Here is a 17,601-nt window from a genome sequence, read left to right as displayed (position 1 = left end):
AGCAATAAAGACAACATAAAAGATACAACAAACACCAGCAATTTAACTAGGAAACCACTTCCAAAATGAATGGAAAAACCTAGCCACATCACAAAATATCACTTTTTTTGATAATAAAATATTAAGTGTACAATGCATTTCACCTAATTCAATATTTATATTAAATAAAGAGACTCTTCACATTACTACTAAAGGTCTCTTGAATTACCTAAATCATGACTTCATTTTCAATTACACATCTCTTCGTATTTCCATGCGACAATACATGTCGATTGACACATCTTTATATTTGATATTACAATTATTATCATAAATGTCCTTTTTAGCTGAAGATGACCATAACGGTCTTAACGCCTAGAGATAAAGATCTCTATTGCAGCTAGAATCTCCAAGACTTTATTCTACCCCCCTTGAGGTGGCATGCTTGATGAAAGAAGATTGGTATTGCCGCATCTTCCTATAAAACTTTTCACATTGATTCCAAACATGAGTGCTTAATGAAAATCATGGAATTAATTCCTTATACCATATTCCTTGATAGGACGTAGGGAGACTTTTTTCTTTAATGAACTAAGGGAACAAAATGAGCTTCTAAGTCCTTCAACCTTCGCCCACAAGTATGGAAGGACCTTTAGTCCATCCATTTGGTGATGGCATGCTTGAGAGGGAAGATCAACATTACTGCATCTTCCTATGAGATTTATGTTGAGAAATAATTAAGTACGATAATATTTGTGCACCAATTTCCAGATTCATTGCTCGATAATTTTATTACCCCATTATCGCCAACTTCGCGGATCTTGTATGGTTCGACCCATTTAACTTTAAATTTTCTTGGTTTGATCTCGTTATGTCCATTATACTTTAAAACTAACTGGCCCAGTTGAAATTTATTCAATTTCAAATGCTCATCATGCCATACTTTTCACCTATTCTGTTAACCTCCATGGCCCATTGTGCCTGCAATCGTCGCTCATCAAGTTTATTTAAGTTATACAATCTCTCCCTTGGGCTTTCCATATCTCCCAGTTTGTTCTCAATCGCAATCCTTAAATTTGGTACCATGAATTCCATTGGTTGCCACTCCTTGTGGTCAATAACTGTATTCTTGATTCTAGAGCTTTCAGTCCATACTGTTGCAGTTTTTATTAAGCCCTTCCTCTTTGTTTCCTATGCAGACCATACAATGTGTTTTCCTTGCCATTGGTACCTTTGTACTAAACCCTTGGTGCGGTGTAATCTTTTCTTTCCACACAGTCTGTTCATCATATACCATATGGTGGAATCTTTCCTTTTGTTGGGTTCGTATGGTATGTTCTTTCCTTCAGCTTCAGTCGTAACCGCCTTACCTTCTTCCACTTCTCTGTATTCCTTTGGACATTCATTTTCCTCTCCTTTCTTACCTTCGTCGACCCTTAACATATTACAGTTCGAAAAGAGCTCATAGTCCTCCATTTGCCAATGGAGTAGGCCGTTCACCGAGTCCAAGTCATCATCATTAGACCCTCCTTCCAGTCTCAATACTCCCTCTTCATCAAGTTCCATTCTCTTCTTCCTTTCGTCATCCCCTTCACCTTCACCCTCGGATTCCGACAACACTGCTTCACGTGTGTAAGTTGATTACGAATCTTTGGCCTTCATGTTCCATGGATAGGGTATTTCGTTTCCAATCTTGTTTCACTTTCGCTTACACCAACCAACCCCATACAAGGATAGCATCATACCCTTTTCTTTTTAGTGGAATGACCATGAAATCCAATAGAAATGGTTGTGTTCCGATGGTTACAGGTTGCACCATAAAGGTCCCTAAAGGCTTAATCCCATGTTGATCTGCAGTGAGTAATTGAAATGTAGGTGGCCACAACGTAGGTTGTCCCAACTTTCTCCAAATATCCTCTAGTAGTACGTTTACTCCTTACCCTCCATCGACGATTGTGTCCGTAAGTATGGTTCCCAGGATACCCATCTCTACTACTGCCGGATGTCTTCCTGTCGTGAGTGCCTGTAGCATTGGGTCTGCTATAGTTGGTCCACTGCCATCTTTTCCTGTTTCCTCCGTTGCTTTCAGGAGTGGTGTTATGTTCAGTATCGTCGTTCGCAACTAAGGCATTGTAAGAAGAAGGTCATTCAATTTTATAGGAACTCCTATTTGTATTACCTGCCTTATCATATTTTGTTCTTCTAGGTTCCTCTTCGAGGTGCTAGCAATGTCTTTTGTTTGTAACTTTTTCATTTCCATTTGCTTTTCCAACTCCGTTCATGCTTGCTACAACCTCTCCTTTTCTTCCTATGTACTTTGTCTTTCATCACATGTTATCGATGCTTAACAAGTTCACTCCTTGCTTCAGGCATTTCGAATCCTCATGGTCTCCTGAACCACACCATCTGCATAACAGCTGCGACATCTCCTTCGCAGTACAATCTTTGGCAAATTGCCTCCAAAGGTTGCATGCAAAAAATTGTATCACCAGCCTTCCACTTGAGTCATACTGTATCCGACTTCGGCCTCCATTGTTATTATTGTTATTATTATTGTAGCCCCTTTCGCGTCGATTATTGTTGCAATATCCTCCTAAGGTTGCATCATTAGTGTTTGTGCTCGTTCTTGCTCTAGCAGATACTTCCTGGATCAGTAGCACTTGCTGATGTCCCTTTGTCTTCATATTGAACAGGCATTCCTTGGTGGAATGTCTCGCAATTTGGTAGATATCATAAAATTGTTTTTTCAAGCAGGAACCCTTTGTGTGGCCCTCCTTACAGTCCTTACACCACAATTCCATCTTCATCGAGTCAAGATTCTTTTTTAGATTTTTAAACTCCATATGTAGCATATCCTTCTACAATGCTCAAACTTTCTTACTTGATTCTTCGTTGCTACTACTACGTTCAAGAGATGAATTGTCCGAGTCCGACGATTTGTGCTTCTTGCTTGTTTTTTGCTCACTCTCCAAATCCATTGTTCAATTATACACATCTACGTACAATGCTAGAGGTACAATCTTCATGTTCTTCTTTAGTGTTAGTCGTAGCTGTTCAACAAACCATCATTTCTTTAATCCGTCAACTGGTGAGCTCTCCATCTTCCTCACCAATTCTTTCAGCCTTCTTGCATATGCATGAATCATTTCATTCTTGCCTTGCTTTGTACTGCATATTTCTGCAACAATTTCGTTATCGTCCCTTAGCAGTCGAAACTCTGCTATGAACTCCCTCCTAAAGTCTACCCATTTAGTTAATTTCTGAGGATAGGCATCCGCAAACCAATCAATTGCTACACCCCTCATGGTTGTCGGAAACTATCGGACCCAATCATCCTGGTTCGTTACACCATTTGTCATTCATATTATTTCGCATGTTTTGCAGTGTTTGATCAGATCTGCTATCTTGTCACCATTGAAGTTCGGTAATTTTTTCTTTGGTCCTACCATTACTACTTTCTTCTAAAGTGGTGGTGCTTGTTGTGCACTCGCGTTGTTCTAAGTACCTACGTTGTTCTGAGTACCTGTGCTGTTCTAAGTACCCGTGTTGTTCTGCACAACTTTGCTGCTTCGAACAACCGTCCTACTTCCAACAACTATGTTATTTGGTGAGAAAAGATCTTCCTCAAGTGAAGTTGTTCGATTCTCTCCCTGTATCCATTTGTTAGGTATATCGGGAACGAAGAGTTCACTCCACGCTTGTGCTCCTTCGGCACTTCGAGCCGTGCGAGTTACTTCCCTTCCGTTCGGATTATCTACCCTTGACGTATACAAGTTAAGGAACTCCTCTTCCACCAAATTCAATCTTTGTCAAGTTTCTTCGAGAGATTCCTCGACACTCCTCGGTCTGCTAGGTGAATGCATTCGGTTTGTGCTCCTTCACCCCCCCAGTGTCCGTCAGTAAGCTGTTGAAACTTTTGTTTGCACTCCATTTGTTGTGCTAAAATTAAAACTTCCTGTGTTGTGTGTCTCTCATCCTTGTCTTTTATCTTATTCTTATCCTTGTTAAGCATATTTGACATTAATCTTCATAAGACTTCTTTCGTTCTAGGTTTGACTGGCAATGGCGCCAAATGTTTACCGTACAAGGTAAAAGGATGCTTATCACATGTAGTACAGTACAATATGACACAGAATAGATACTTTATTCATATACACAATATGCACTTCAATGCTTACAATCGAATTATGATGATTACAATAATGTTCCAAAGTCCCTTCCATACGGTGTACATATACTTTCCTGAAGGGGTGACTCAACTGTCACGTGTCCTTTTGGATACAATTCTACCCGTCGACTACAATATAGAATTTACTGACAAAAGTATTTGTATGAATGATTGATTGTATATTTAGTAATTGTTGATTACATGATTGATGAGTGATATTGTAATGAATGCTGATTTCATAGAATGATTTGGTGATTGATTGTTTTCCTTGTTTGGTAATTGACGATTATTTTTTTGGATTCATGAGTGATGTGTATAAGTGATCCTTGAATGCTTTTAATGTTTTCTCTTTATACTTAATTGGTGAAAGGGTCACCACCTTTCATAAGAATTATTCACCGCTTTGCATTGTTGTCTTTTGAGAATAATAAATTATTTCCAAGTGGATCTCCCTTGGATGTCTTCCTCAATTGAAACCTTCCCCATTTTATACCCTCCAATGTCAGGGAGAGTTACACCTCTTCATTATATCCACCCTTTCAAGGGTCATAACCTTTTACTATTACCACCCTTTAAAAGAGTACAACCCTTCATAATTTCTACCCCCTTGAAAATGTCAAAACTCTTAATTTCATGCCTTTTGACACTCATTGATTTAATTTAATTGTAATTATATTGTTGTTTTTTTTATATTTCAATTTTATAGTTCTTAATTATCAAATTCTATACTAAAATGTGGACATTACAAGCCACCAGCTTCTTTGCTCATTTAGAGGTAAGTCTATTCCCTCTTGATGGAGTGAATTAAGCCATATGTGGGCCAATACCTCTCTACAGGTTAACAACTTTTGAAGTAGACCATCCATTAGGGTTAATTAGAACTAAAATAGCTCTATCTATCTTCACCTCTAGTTTATTGAATGTTGGACCATGAAGATTTGTGAATGCCAGCTATGTGTGTGAAGTACTGTCTTTTGAAAGGGGGCAACCTTCTAGTCTTTGGTGCATAGATTTTGAGATTTAGAGAAAAGAAAACCATATGAAGTAGGGTCTTTATTGTGTTCCACCTCAGTAACACAATGGGCTTAATATGTTTTCTCATATAATCCCAAAGATTCTTAGCCAAAATTGTTTCCTTTGTTTTACAAACCATGCTATCAAATGTCTTACACATCTGTCCATTATTAACAGAGTCCATATAAGCATATCTGATGAGATCTACAACATGTGAGATGAAAGAGCGAACATATCTGAAGATTTGTGATGGCCAGCTATGTGTGTGAAGCAGTGTCTTTTGAAAGGCTTTTATTAGCCTTCATTTCACCTTTTTGTCATCACACGATGACAACCTTCTAGAATTTGGTGCATACAATTTGAGATTTAGAGAAAAGAAAACCATGTGAAGCAAGGTTTTTATTGTATTCCACCTCAGTATCACAATGGACTTGATATATTTTCTCATATAATCCCAACGATTCTTAGCCAAAATTGTTTCCTTTGTTTGACAAAGCATGCTACCAAATGTCTTCTACATCTCTCTATTATTAACAGAGTCTATATAAGCATATCAGATAAGATCTACAACATGTGAGATGAAAGAGCAAAAATATCTGCAAAATGAAAAAAAACTTTCAAACAATTACATGACAAGTTATTAACTTTGAAAGTTTATCTTTAATAAAAATCAAAATGTTAAAATCAGAAATCAAGTTTGAAAACCAGCAATTAATAATTAGTATATAACAAAGTAACAAGAATCGGAATCGGCAAGGCCGAATCGAATTGTGAATCGGCAATGAATTGGCGATGAATTGGCAAATTTGAAAAAACTCTTTAAATTTAAAGATTTTAACAATTTAAAACTTATTTCATGCACCCTTTATTGAATATAACTTAAACACACTATAACATCATCAAATAGAAGTTAAAACTTAACATACATAAACATGGAACATAAAATCCATCACATACGTAACTATGTTATCTAAAATGTAAATTGTAGGCTAGCTGAAGTAAATAGAAATCAAATGATCATAATGATTTAAATCATAGAATGTATGTAAGATGATCCATAAGACATCAAATCATAAATGTATGTAAGAATCTAAGATGAAGATCCATGAAAGTTTGAAACATATGTCTATCAATGATTCAGTATCAATATCTATAAACAAAATATAAAAACAAGGCTCCAGCTCAAGCCTCAGACTCATAGTCATCATCATCATCCTCAACACCATCTCGAAGCTCGACTACAGCCTCAGCCTCTGAGTATCCAGTCTGCCTAGTTAGTAGCAAGGCGTCTAATGTAGGTCCTAGAGGATTGCCGAGTCATATCTCCCGCATGTAAGATGGGCTCACGAACGTCGCTAGGGCCTGTGCCTGTGCGTGCACGTGTGCGTCTACCAAAGCTTGAAGAACGTGCTCTAGTTGCCTCAGCCTCTATATCCACCTGGTCAACCCACGCACGGTCTTCCTCAGTGAAGATTGGATCCACAACCTCTGTGAGCCACTCTGATTCTAGATCAATCTCCTCCAAAATGATTGGAGAGGAGTCAGTGCCCAAAATCTGTCTGATCCTAAGACGGAGGTTCTAATGAACAAAGACAATATCATTCAACTTTTGCACTGTCAACCTGTTTCTCCTCTTCGAATGGATGTGCTCAAACATGGACCAACTGCGCTCACATCCAGAAGCACTGTTTGGCTGACTCAAAATTATGGATGGCAATTTTTTGAAGTTTTGGGGCTGTGGCCCCAAACATTTGCCACCATCTATCTGTAATAAGGGAAAATAGAAACAATTAGTCTCATTTACAAATTACAAGTTAACTCTAAAATTACATAATCAACTTTAAGTTTAGAATCTAGATTCATGAACATTGAATATATTATTTAATTTTTACCTGGCTGTAGTGTTGTCTGAGCATTTATGGCCATCCTGCCAGAGAAAAGTGGCCCCTCTTTATTGTTGAATTGGTCTAGCTCAACAATTGCAGTAGCGCTATCTTCATCGCTACTCAACCTCTGAATCACTGTGTATAAACCAATGAGAACCTCTGCATCTGCCTTGAACTCAGGACGGAAACAAAATGCCGGATTCAGAAAGTAAGCTGCTACATGGATGGGTTGATGGAGCTGATTTTGCCATCTCCTATCAATGATGTCCCAAATAGGGCCATACCTCTCCTGCACTCCTGCATATTGGGCTCTGATGGCCTCCTTGGCCCTATCCATGCCCTCATAAATGTAGCCCATAGAGGGCTTCTCCCCATCAGCAGTTCGTAGCAAAGCTACAAGGGGCTCAGTGACCTACATATAAAGTAAAACAAAAAATTTGAGTCAAAACTTAAATATAAAATAATATAACTTAAAGTAAAAGTAAAATACTAAATGTTAAATTGCAATAAATTTACCTTCAGGATTTCTCTAGCGAGTTTCCAAAAACCATCCTCATCAAATATGCAATCCACCACATCTATCCCTACAGTGGTCATAGCATAGGAAGAGAAAATCCAGTTCTGCCCAACAAACATGCTCCTCAATTCATCCCTTGATGTCAACAAGGACTGCAGGGTGATGAAATTCGAGGCAAACCTCATGATACTTGGGCGAGCTAATTCTTTGCCTTCTGTGTACTTCCTCATTGTGCTAAGGACAAATGAATGATTATAAATGAATTTGCTTATGTTTTTTGCCCTTTCCACACATGACTTGACAAACTCAAGTTTGCCAATTTCCTCCAACATGAGGTCAATGCAGTGTGCCGCACAAGGGGACCAAAATATGGTGGGGTGCCTCTCCATCAAAAGTTTACCTACAACAATTTTAAGTCAATTAGAAATTCAAATTTCAAAATTCAAATAAATTTATTTTCAAAACTTGAAATGTTAAAAGTTTACTTGCAGCAACATAACTTGCTGCATTATCCGTCACCACCTGGATCACATTTTGTTCTCCCACCTTTGCTATGACTTCCTCAATAGCCTCACATAAGAATGTGGCATTTTTTACTTGTGCAGAAGCATCGATGGATTTGATGAACATGGTATATCCTACAAGCATGGTTACCGGGAGACCCGTCTCCCCCTTAAAAGTCGCGTCTCGGAGACTTTTCGCATCTCCAGAGACCTCAAAAAAGGTTGGAGACTTCACGAGGAAATCTCTTGAAGTCTCTCCGTCTCCTAATCCAAAAAGTGAAGTCTCCCCAAAATCTCTTGGTAAAATATAAATGTAAAATATAATATTAAATAATTTTATATATTTTAGCCCTCATTTTAATGTTTTTAATACAAAAATTAAGACCACCGACAATTTAAATGATTAAATCATTTAAAATATTTTATTTAATAAATTAATAACTTTAAAAACATTAGAAAACTTTTTTAAAATTATTTTTATTCAACACTTATTTTTGGAGAGTGATGATTTTTTGGAGAGCATGATAGCTGAAGACCTTGAGATGGATGATCACAACCTTGTGGAATAGATGATAGTACCATTGACATACTAATACTAGATATATTTCTGTTTTTTGTTTATTGTACAAAGTGTTCATTTTTGTTTGCATATCGGCAATTCAGCTTCAAACTATACTTTTTTGAATTTAAAATTTGAATATGTAATGATAATCTCAGCGATTATCAATCTGATATGATGGTGATCATATGCTATATTCGAAAAACAAATATGTCTATGAGATACAATATTGTGATCATGTGAGTTTTGAAATCTTTGACTCTGAGTCTATTTTAATTTTTAATGTGACATTACTATTATTATTTACTTTAGTCTTACAGTATTACTATTTTCAAATTTTGTATTTACTTTTAGTATTAGACTCTCTAAACTATTAAAAAAAAATTTAAAAAAAAATTGCCATCTCCAAGTACCCTGTCTCCTATTTGAAAAATTGCCGTACCGGTACTAAAAATCTTGAAAACTACAAAAGTTTAACAAAAGATGCATAATACACTAAAAATTGAACAAAAAATGCATAATACACTAACATGCAAAAAAAAATGAGCACTTACCTCTTGCAAATGAGTTGAGGAGTGTTGAGATTGGCTCCTTAATGCTCCCAATGCAATTGATGGCCTCCCCAAATGGATTGCTGATCTCTTTTGTGCTCTTCCTTCTTGCCGGTGAGAAACCTATGGCTTTTCTTTTCTCTTCTTCTCTCTCACTTTTCCTTTCTTCTACTCATGTTAAACAAATAGAAGGCCCTTTAGGGTTATAACAAAGAGAATAGGTCAAAAAGAAAGTAAAAAAAACAAGTGATTTTTTTAAATTTTACAAGTCCATACTTTACTAGCCGCGAGCGATTTTTTGGCGATTTGGGCGATTTTTTGGATGAATCACCAATTTGGGCGATTTAGGCGATTCACCCGATGAAATCGGCGATGGCGATTTTTGACTCCAAAAAAATTTTCATCCATGAATCTAATCGCTGAATCGCCGATTCACACGATTTTTGGGCGATTCTCGTTACTTTGGTATATAATGAAATGAGCAATCTAACAATGAAATCAACAATGTTCTACTTCATTATGGACCAATTGTCATTGGGATCCTTTGTTTATGAATGTTCCTTAACTAGAATCTGAGTTTTCCTTTACTAGAGTCTGTACTAGAGTATATACACCACTTTGAATTCATCATCATCAATTGTAGAGGCTTATGCACCTCAAGCATCCTCTCTAATAAAATGTAACTAGAATATCTTTCTCAATAACTTTGACAAATTCCTTCTTTGAAATTTGTCCTAGAAAGAGCAAGTGAAGTGTGCTAGCAAATGAACATTTGAATCCTACTGTCACCGCTTGCTTCACCCAATCTATTTTTCCTATGTCTTTCAAAACATTGTTCAATGCATGAGCACAACATGAGGTCCAAAAGATGTACTTGTAAGAACCCTTCAGCATTATACAAGACAATTTGCGCACATGTTGAATCAGTGCCCATCTATGCAACATTTGAAGCCCCAACTTCCTTTATGGTCACTTTCAAAATATTAAACTAGAAGTTTGCATCCTTATGCTTTCGTGACAAATCCACGACTAAGAAAATAAGAGCTAGCTGGGCATGTGACTATGATATTGATGAGTTGTCGATGTCCATCCTTGAATCATAATAAAATATGTCCTAATCCAAATTTGCCTCATATCCCCATTAACAAATTAACCTTGAAATATTCTTTGTCTAGGAGAGTAATGCATAGTTTATGATCTCTAGAGGGGACAAATGAGGGGTCAATAGAGACTACATCTTTGACCATTTTTTTAAAATAAGCGGATCAAGTGACAAGATATAGGCAATGAAAAACTCAGTTGCATACCATGTCGACACATAAACATACTTGCAACTGCCTCTAGCCTTTCTTTCCACTAATCTTCCTCTTTCTTTTGTGGCAATATCAGCACTACCACTACCAACCAAAGATGGCATAGGCATACATAATTTTCCTCAAGCAGAAGAATGTAATAGCATTGTAACATCCATAGACCTCATTTTTACATCCAGCCTTTTTGGACAAGCTTTAATCCCGTGGCTAGTAACACCCAAGAAACGAGACTGTACCTCTGCGTATTTCCCTCTAAAATCTTTCTTGCATGAGTGCTGCAGTGACACCTGTTGTGAGGTTTTCACACCATTGCCCCAAAATTTTGGGGACCCCCTTTTTTTTTTTATCGCCTCGGCAAATTTTTGGGTTGTCCAAAATTTTTGAGTTTTGAAAATTTCACGCCTTGGCACCTTTGGGACAAATGTGGGGAGGCTTAGCTTATTTTCACTCGGTTCCAACTTGATTTTCTAGAGCAACCAATTTCATTCTTAGGCCGAACAAAATTTTAAAGAGCAATATTTGGCAGGATAAAATTGTAAATTTGTACTTAGACATTTTCTTTTAAAAATCTGGATATAAATGCGTAAATTTAAGAAAAAATATCTTTCAAAAGAAAATTTTTTACTAGACTTAAGTTTTGGAAAATCTCAAATTTTTCTTTGGTGAAAATTTTAGTTTTGTTGAAATGGGGCTAAATTGCAAAAAATCGATTTTTGGTTCTAGATGCAATTTTATTTTTAAAATTTTTTGTTATTGGTATAGCAAAATCGATTTAGAGAGAAATTGCAAAAAATTGGCTTTAATAGATTAAAATTGCCTTAAAAGCTTTCTACCTTTAATGAAATTGGTAATTTAATGTTGAAAAAATGGCTTTTGGTTAGCCAAAATCCAAATTTAATGACGTATTAATTACTAAACCCTCATTAAATGGAAATATTTAACACCCTCAAGGCATTATTTAATTTCTTTTTCCAATTTGGAGCTAAATGGCAATTTAAAAGTGCAATTTTCCTTTTGGCAAAATTAAGTTTTTAGCTAAGTATTTAATTGTGGGCCATAATTTTGCATTAATTATTTGTTTTTCTTTCTCCTAGGGTCCAAATTGGCCAGCTTGGAGAAAATTAGAAAGTTGGGTATAAGAGGAGGCCTCTCTCCCATTTCTTCCTCACTTCTCACTTCTCCTTCTCAAGGCGTTGGTGATTTTGCAAGAGCAGATCTGCACTCTTCTTGCTTGGCGAAATTTGTGGAAGGCAAAATTTGTGGGAGCCGAAATTTGTGGAAGATAAAATTTTGATTTTTTCAAGAGGCTGCGGTTTTTGCCCTAGGTTGGGTAATTTTATTTGGAGGTGAATTGCATGATAAATTTCTAATTTGCAAGGGATTTGAAGTTCTTAAGGTCAAGTCCTAATTTTGAAAAGTCGCTGGAAGATTATTGGTTAAGGTGAATTTTCGTCATCTAGAGTTGCAAGGGGTCCTTAAGCTGACATCCTTCTTTCGTTCTAGTCTAAGGATTGCTCCTCTTGGTTCTTCTTGCCTTTTGGTCCACCACTCTACCATCCCGTAATAGGGCGATGAGCATGGAGGATGTTAGTGCAAGTAAGAATCCCAAGTGAGCAAACACTAAGAAAGACAAAGAGGATATGATGCCCAAAACTCCCTTCTCGAAAATGAAGAGAATAACCGACACCAATATCGGTACAGTGGACATGATATGGATGAGGGAAAGATTGAAGGAAGGACAGTCCCCCTTGGCAAAGAGGATATCAATGAGACAGATTTTGGATCGAGATTGGATGAGCTGGGAAAGGTTTCCATCAGGAAGAAGCATTTGGGCACCCTTTCCTCTCTCAATGCTTTTATTGGATTTGAGAAAGAATATGAGAAGAATCACGAAAGGATACTACAAGCAGCAAGTGGCATGGCGAAGTTAGTGGAATTCAGGGCGAAGCACACACCTTGTCCTCCTATTGAAAAAGTTAACGAAAGGCTAACTAAGTTCATTGCCTTAGCTAAGAAGATGAAAGAAAAGGGAAGATTTATATTAGAAAATCATTTGATGTAAGCCCAAGTGGCAATTTCCCTTTCTTCTAGAATAGGACAAGTGTCTATTTCTAATTGGCCACCATTTTGGTGCCTTCTCATTGGTTGCCACTTTTCACACTTTTTTCATTGGTCCATTGATGAGGTGGTGGCTTCTCATTGGCCGATGGGTTGGCAACCCTAATTAGGGTTTTGAGAATCCAATCTGAATCGTTGATCTTGTTTTGATCTCCACCGTCCGTTGTATTTCTGGCCCCTATAAAAGGCCATTTGCACTCATTTGTAAAGGGATTGGAGAAATTGTTGCGAAGATAATACCAAAATTGCTCTCTTTTTCATTGTTGCAATTTGCATGTTGATTAAGAACATTGGGTGTTATTGCATGTTTTCTACTTCCACATAGTTAGATTTCTTTCAAGTTGTTGAAGCAAATTGCATTTGAAGTTGTTTAAGTGAAGTTAAAGTAGATGGATAATTGTATGGTAGCATTGGTAAATGTTTGATAGGGGTCAATACTAGGCCACTAGCATCCTAGCAGCTGGTTGGAAAGCTTTGTGTGGTAAACTAGTTTATTATTCCTTTGAATCATTGCACCTGTGGAAGTGAGGCCGCTGGTCAGCTCTCATTAGGTTTGATCCCCGTCCATTTGCTAACCTTCCGTTCATAGGAGTAGGAGTAGAATAGTGAGTAGTTGGGTAGTTGAAGTTTAGGGAAAGAAGTTAGGGTAGGTCGAGTATTAGAACACATCCACTCACCTCCCATCAACATCATCCTTGGCTAACACATCCTTCATCATCACCACCATCAACATTATTTGCCTCCGCACATTTCACAAACTGAGCCATCATCACCTTCATCCCACCAAAGTCCAAGTCATCCTCGAAAGAATAGTGTAAGGCCGCCTACATGATAACCAGCAAATCACATCGATAAAATTGAGCGAGTATCCAACAGTGTAAGGAACATTGGAGTTATATCATGTCTCATGAACATTAACTTTTCAAGAGAGGAGTTACATTTTTGATATCCCGTATCGAATATTCAAATCCTAATATGTTATGTAAGTGATACAAAACTCGCATCAACAACACCCTACTCTCCCTTAAATTTGTTTTTTTTTTTTTTTGGTATCTGGGGCTGTCACACATTAAAGAAGAGGCTTTTTTTCTCGTGTTAAGAGGACCTTTTACATAAGCTTTCAAGACAACTAAAGGGTACTCAAATGGGTTTGGTTGCTGCTCACATCTACACCTAATGTTTTCCACACTTTGGCAAGCCAGAAACTCTTAATTTACTTGAGTTGTGTCCACTTCATTATCAGCAATATCATTCGCAGTGGTGCTCATGTTGGGTTTAACATTTGTGCGATTTAATGAAAATTTAAATTGAAAAGGATAATAACTAAATAAACCGGACATTTTCACTTTAAGCTTGGAGAAAAGTCTGGAAAATTGTAATAAAATGATACAATGACTTACCTCTTATAAGCAATTGTTGTTTCACTGCCAAACATGTCTTGAATTCAAACTCTCTTACAACCCCTTCACACCTTCCTAAAATAAATTGTTTTTCTTTTAACTCAAACCCTGCTGCAACCTGCAATAGTTTTCCAACAGACAAAAAATGAAATCCAATTGTATTCAAATGAACCTGTTTTTTCCATTTAGGGTGACCTGGAGTATGTGATCCCCAAAAATGTGGATTAGAAAAGTGCTTGTGTTTTAATTTATTTTTGTCTGCAGAAGTGGGGATGGCCGGCTGTCCCCTCTTTTTTCTTTGCATCACAGAGGCATTTTTGGATCCTTTTAGATTTTGCAGGACAGCGTAAAATTGTCCTGGGAAACGGGAATTCATAGAAAAAGGCAGTTCCTGTGTTTCCTTGAGTGGGAATAGTTGTTTATAAACTGGGCAAGTTAGAGCACTTTAGAATGAGCAACCACTGAGCTAGTTGATTACATTTTGAGAATATAATTTAGAAGATATGGCTTTTTAAGCTAAACTAAAGGAACAGAACAATGGGGAGAGAATCTTTAATTCAGATTCTAGCAACATGGTCATCATCCTAAGAATCATCTGAGGAAACTACAAATCTAAAACAGTCAACTTTTTTCCCGTCACTAAAACTGGTGAAGAGATTGTGTACTTTTTGGTGGGAATGGCCTCAGGCTGTTGAGGTTGCATGTTAGTAATATTGGGCATTGATTGCTATTAATTAGGATTTAGTTATCTGGAAAATCAGCCTCAAGACTTTTGATTGCAAAAGTTCTTGAAAATGTAGTTAAGACAATGTATCCTAAGGGGTTTGAATAATTTGTTTGTCTTAATTTTTATGTGTAGCGTCCAGACATAAAAAATATGCAATCAATAGCTGTTATTTTATGCATATATTAGCTGTCAAATTGTTCTGTTGATTTCTGTTTATGTTTCCTTGTGGGAGAGTTTTCGTGCATATATACATGAATCGATGCTGTTCTTTAGTTTGCTACTGTTGGCTGCTTAGGTCTTGAATGGCTTTACAAAACTTATAGAAAATGCTTATTTTTAGAAAAGAAAGAGAAAAACTTGAAAGGATGCATTGTTTTCTGTTCTATTTTGCTAAGCCTGAATTGTCCTTTCAGATATATTTCAGTGGGAGATATTGTTCAGCGCTCTTATACTCCACCGGCCAGTGTTATGGTGTATGCAAACAGATCTGATGGAAGGTTCATTCAGCCTGTGGGCTTTGATTTGGTAGGTTCATTTTGCTCAAGAATTGTGAAATTTATATCATCAATAAAAGGCGATTTAAGATATTTCTATTTTATTGTGTGCTGCACATGATTAAGACAGATGCCTTGGTTTTCATTAGTGTTTAAGTGTAGTCAAAATTTTGTTTTTGCTATCAAATAAGACACAACGGGTAGAAAAGGTGAATTAAAAGAATAACTCGTGTTAATAGGTTAGTCTTGGGCACCTAGATTACATGAATAGCTTATATAGTGTCTGCTTCATTTTGTATAGGGATATAATTGGTTCTCTCTGCTAGCAGCTTTGTTTTGTCTGTCTATTTAACACATGCATGAAAAAATGTGCATGAAAAGAATAACTCCTTTGCCAATAGGTTAATTTTTTGGTGCTGAGATTACATGCATAGCATTTGTTGCAGCTGTTTTATATTGTACAATGGTGTAATCTCTGATTGGTCTTTCAACTGGGCTCGAACTTGTGAGGAAAATACTACTTTTAGGGCTCATTATTTTTTCGCTCACAACTTGACTATGTTTTCAGATTTGGCGTAATGGAGACAGTGGAACAAGAGACACATTGGCAATTTGGATGCCTCATGCTCCGCCTGGCTATGTAGCTATCGGGTGTGTTGTTGTTCCAGATTACTATGAGCCAGACCCATGTTTAGCTTACTGTGTGCGGGAAGATTGTGTGAAAAATGTTGATTTTGAAAAGCAGCCTCTGCTAAGAGACCACAGGGATGGCGACCTTTGGGACTGTAGCATTTGGAGAGTCCAAAATGATTCACATACTTTTATCGCTCGTAAGGACTATCAAGCACCCTCAAAGAACATTGCCTATTCTGTAGTGACCTAGTCTTGGTATCCTTCCGATGTATTATTTGAAAAACTGTATTTGGAATGTAGCAACTCCCTAAGTTGGGGATGTCCTATATTCTTAAGCTTAGTCTGGGAATCTGTTCATTTCATTCATTCAACAAACACCTGATTGTGGTGGGGTGTTCCCTCCTATTGTTTATCTTGTATTACTAGAAGCTCCACCAATGAAAAATTGTATGGTGGCGAGAAATTACTAGTTATTCTTAAACGTCATTCAGACAGTCTGATTTAGAATCTACGCTTTGTGAGTTCTCCTTATGATTAGTTTTGTCAATGCTACTTCCAGAGATGTACAGAGTTGCGGTGTTACTTTTAGACCTGGTGGTTTTCATCAGGGAAAGCCTGTTGAGGAAAGAAGCATTCACAAGTTTGAGAATGATTGTAGAAATATGTGTTACTAGTTACAGACATATCTGGAAGAACTCACAAGTTACGAATTCAATTTACACGCCAAGAGTCCAAGTATCTGTTTACATTTACAGTAAACTTGACACACTTCTAGTGTTTTGTCTTGAGAATTTAATGATCTTCGGCAAGCCTAGCTTTTGAATAATCGCCAAAATGAGTAGTTTCTCATAAATAGCCCATAAGAATACCTTATATTTCAACAATTAAAAATAAATGGGGAAAACTGGCAAGGTGACAAGCGAATCACATAATCGTCCAGCAAATAGTTCTAAAGGGACCTCCATATGGCAGAAGCTATCATTTTTTAACAAATTTAAATATTTTTTTGGGCAAGGGGTAATGGAAATTGAATGAAATTTCATATTTGAGTGTGCAGTATATGAGAATGTTTGGGACAATTTGAAGGTGAGTAGTCTATATAAGCTATTTGAAGAGGCAAGATTTTACAGAATTAGTATTACAGACTTTTTTATAAGATCTGCAACTGACTTTTTGATAAGATCTGCAACTGAAAGGTTCACAATGAAATGAACTTGATAATTGTTAATGACACTTCTCTTGGTCCCATATATGAACATTAAAATTCATTCATTTGTTAAGTTAGAATTAGCTGCTACTGACACAAAATATCAAATAGCTCATAATAGTTTCATTATTATTATGTGATAAACTTATTTTGCTTAATGAAAATGATCTCTTCGCCTATAAGAGGAAGCAAAATTGCGAATGTTGTACGTGATTGGTCCCCAAAGAACTAAAATAACTACCGAGACTGCCTTAATGGAATTGAGACAAAAATTCAATACATTAATGAGGAACTACGTAAATTTCCCCTTTGAAAGACCCGGTTCACAGATACCGATCTAAAGATTTGTGTGCAATTTACTACCCACAATATATTCTTTTATTATTTAACAAATTACTTGGATTGCAGGCATCTCTTGGAATTTTTTATATTGACAAATTATTGATTGCACATTTATGCATGGTGTTATAGAATAAGTGCCGTTTTAAATTTTTTAATTAAAGCGCTTATGAAGAGGCAATATTGTCACGGT

The 17,601-nt window shown here is 36.7% G+C and overlaps 1 protein-coding gene across 1 annotated transcript in view; it reads left to right on the top strand.

Moving 5' to 3' along the window:
• Positions 1-16,523, top strand: part of LOC149580147 (calcium-dependent lipid-binding family protein) — a 321,232-nt gene extending 304,709 nt beyond the window's left edge. Inside the window, exons 67-68 of the mRNA XM_089789740.1 lie at positions 15,149-15,260; positions 15,798-16,523. Of these exons, the coding sequence (XP_089645866.1) occupies positions 15,149-15,260; positions 15,798-16,112 (427 nt within the window). The 3' untranslated portion in view covers positions 16,113-16,523. The remainder of the gene's footprint in view (positions 1-15,148; positions 15,261-15,797) is intronic.
• The last annotated feature ends 1,078 nt before the right edge of the window (positions 16,524-17,601 follow it).

This window comes from Cupressus sempervirens, chromosome 1, assembly GCF_028749045.1.
Source record: "Cupressus sempervirens isolate cs-2001-9-10 chromosome 1, ASM2874904v1, whole genome shotgun sequence".
In the NCBI taxonomy this organism is placed as follows: Eukaryota; Viridiplantae; Streptophyta; class Pinopsida; order Cupressales; family Cupressaceae; genus Cupressus; species Cupressus sempervirens.
This window is presented reverse-complemented; position numbering and strand designations above follow the sequence as displayed.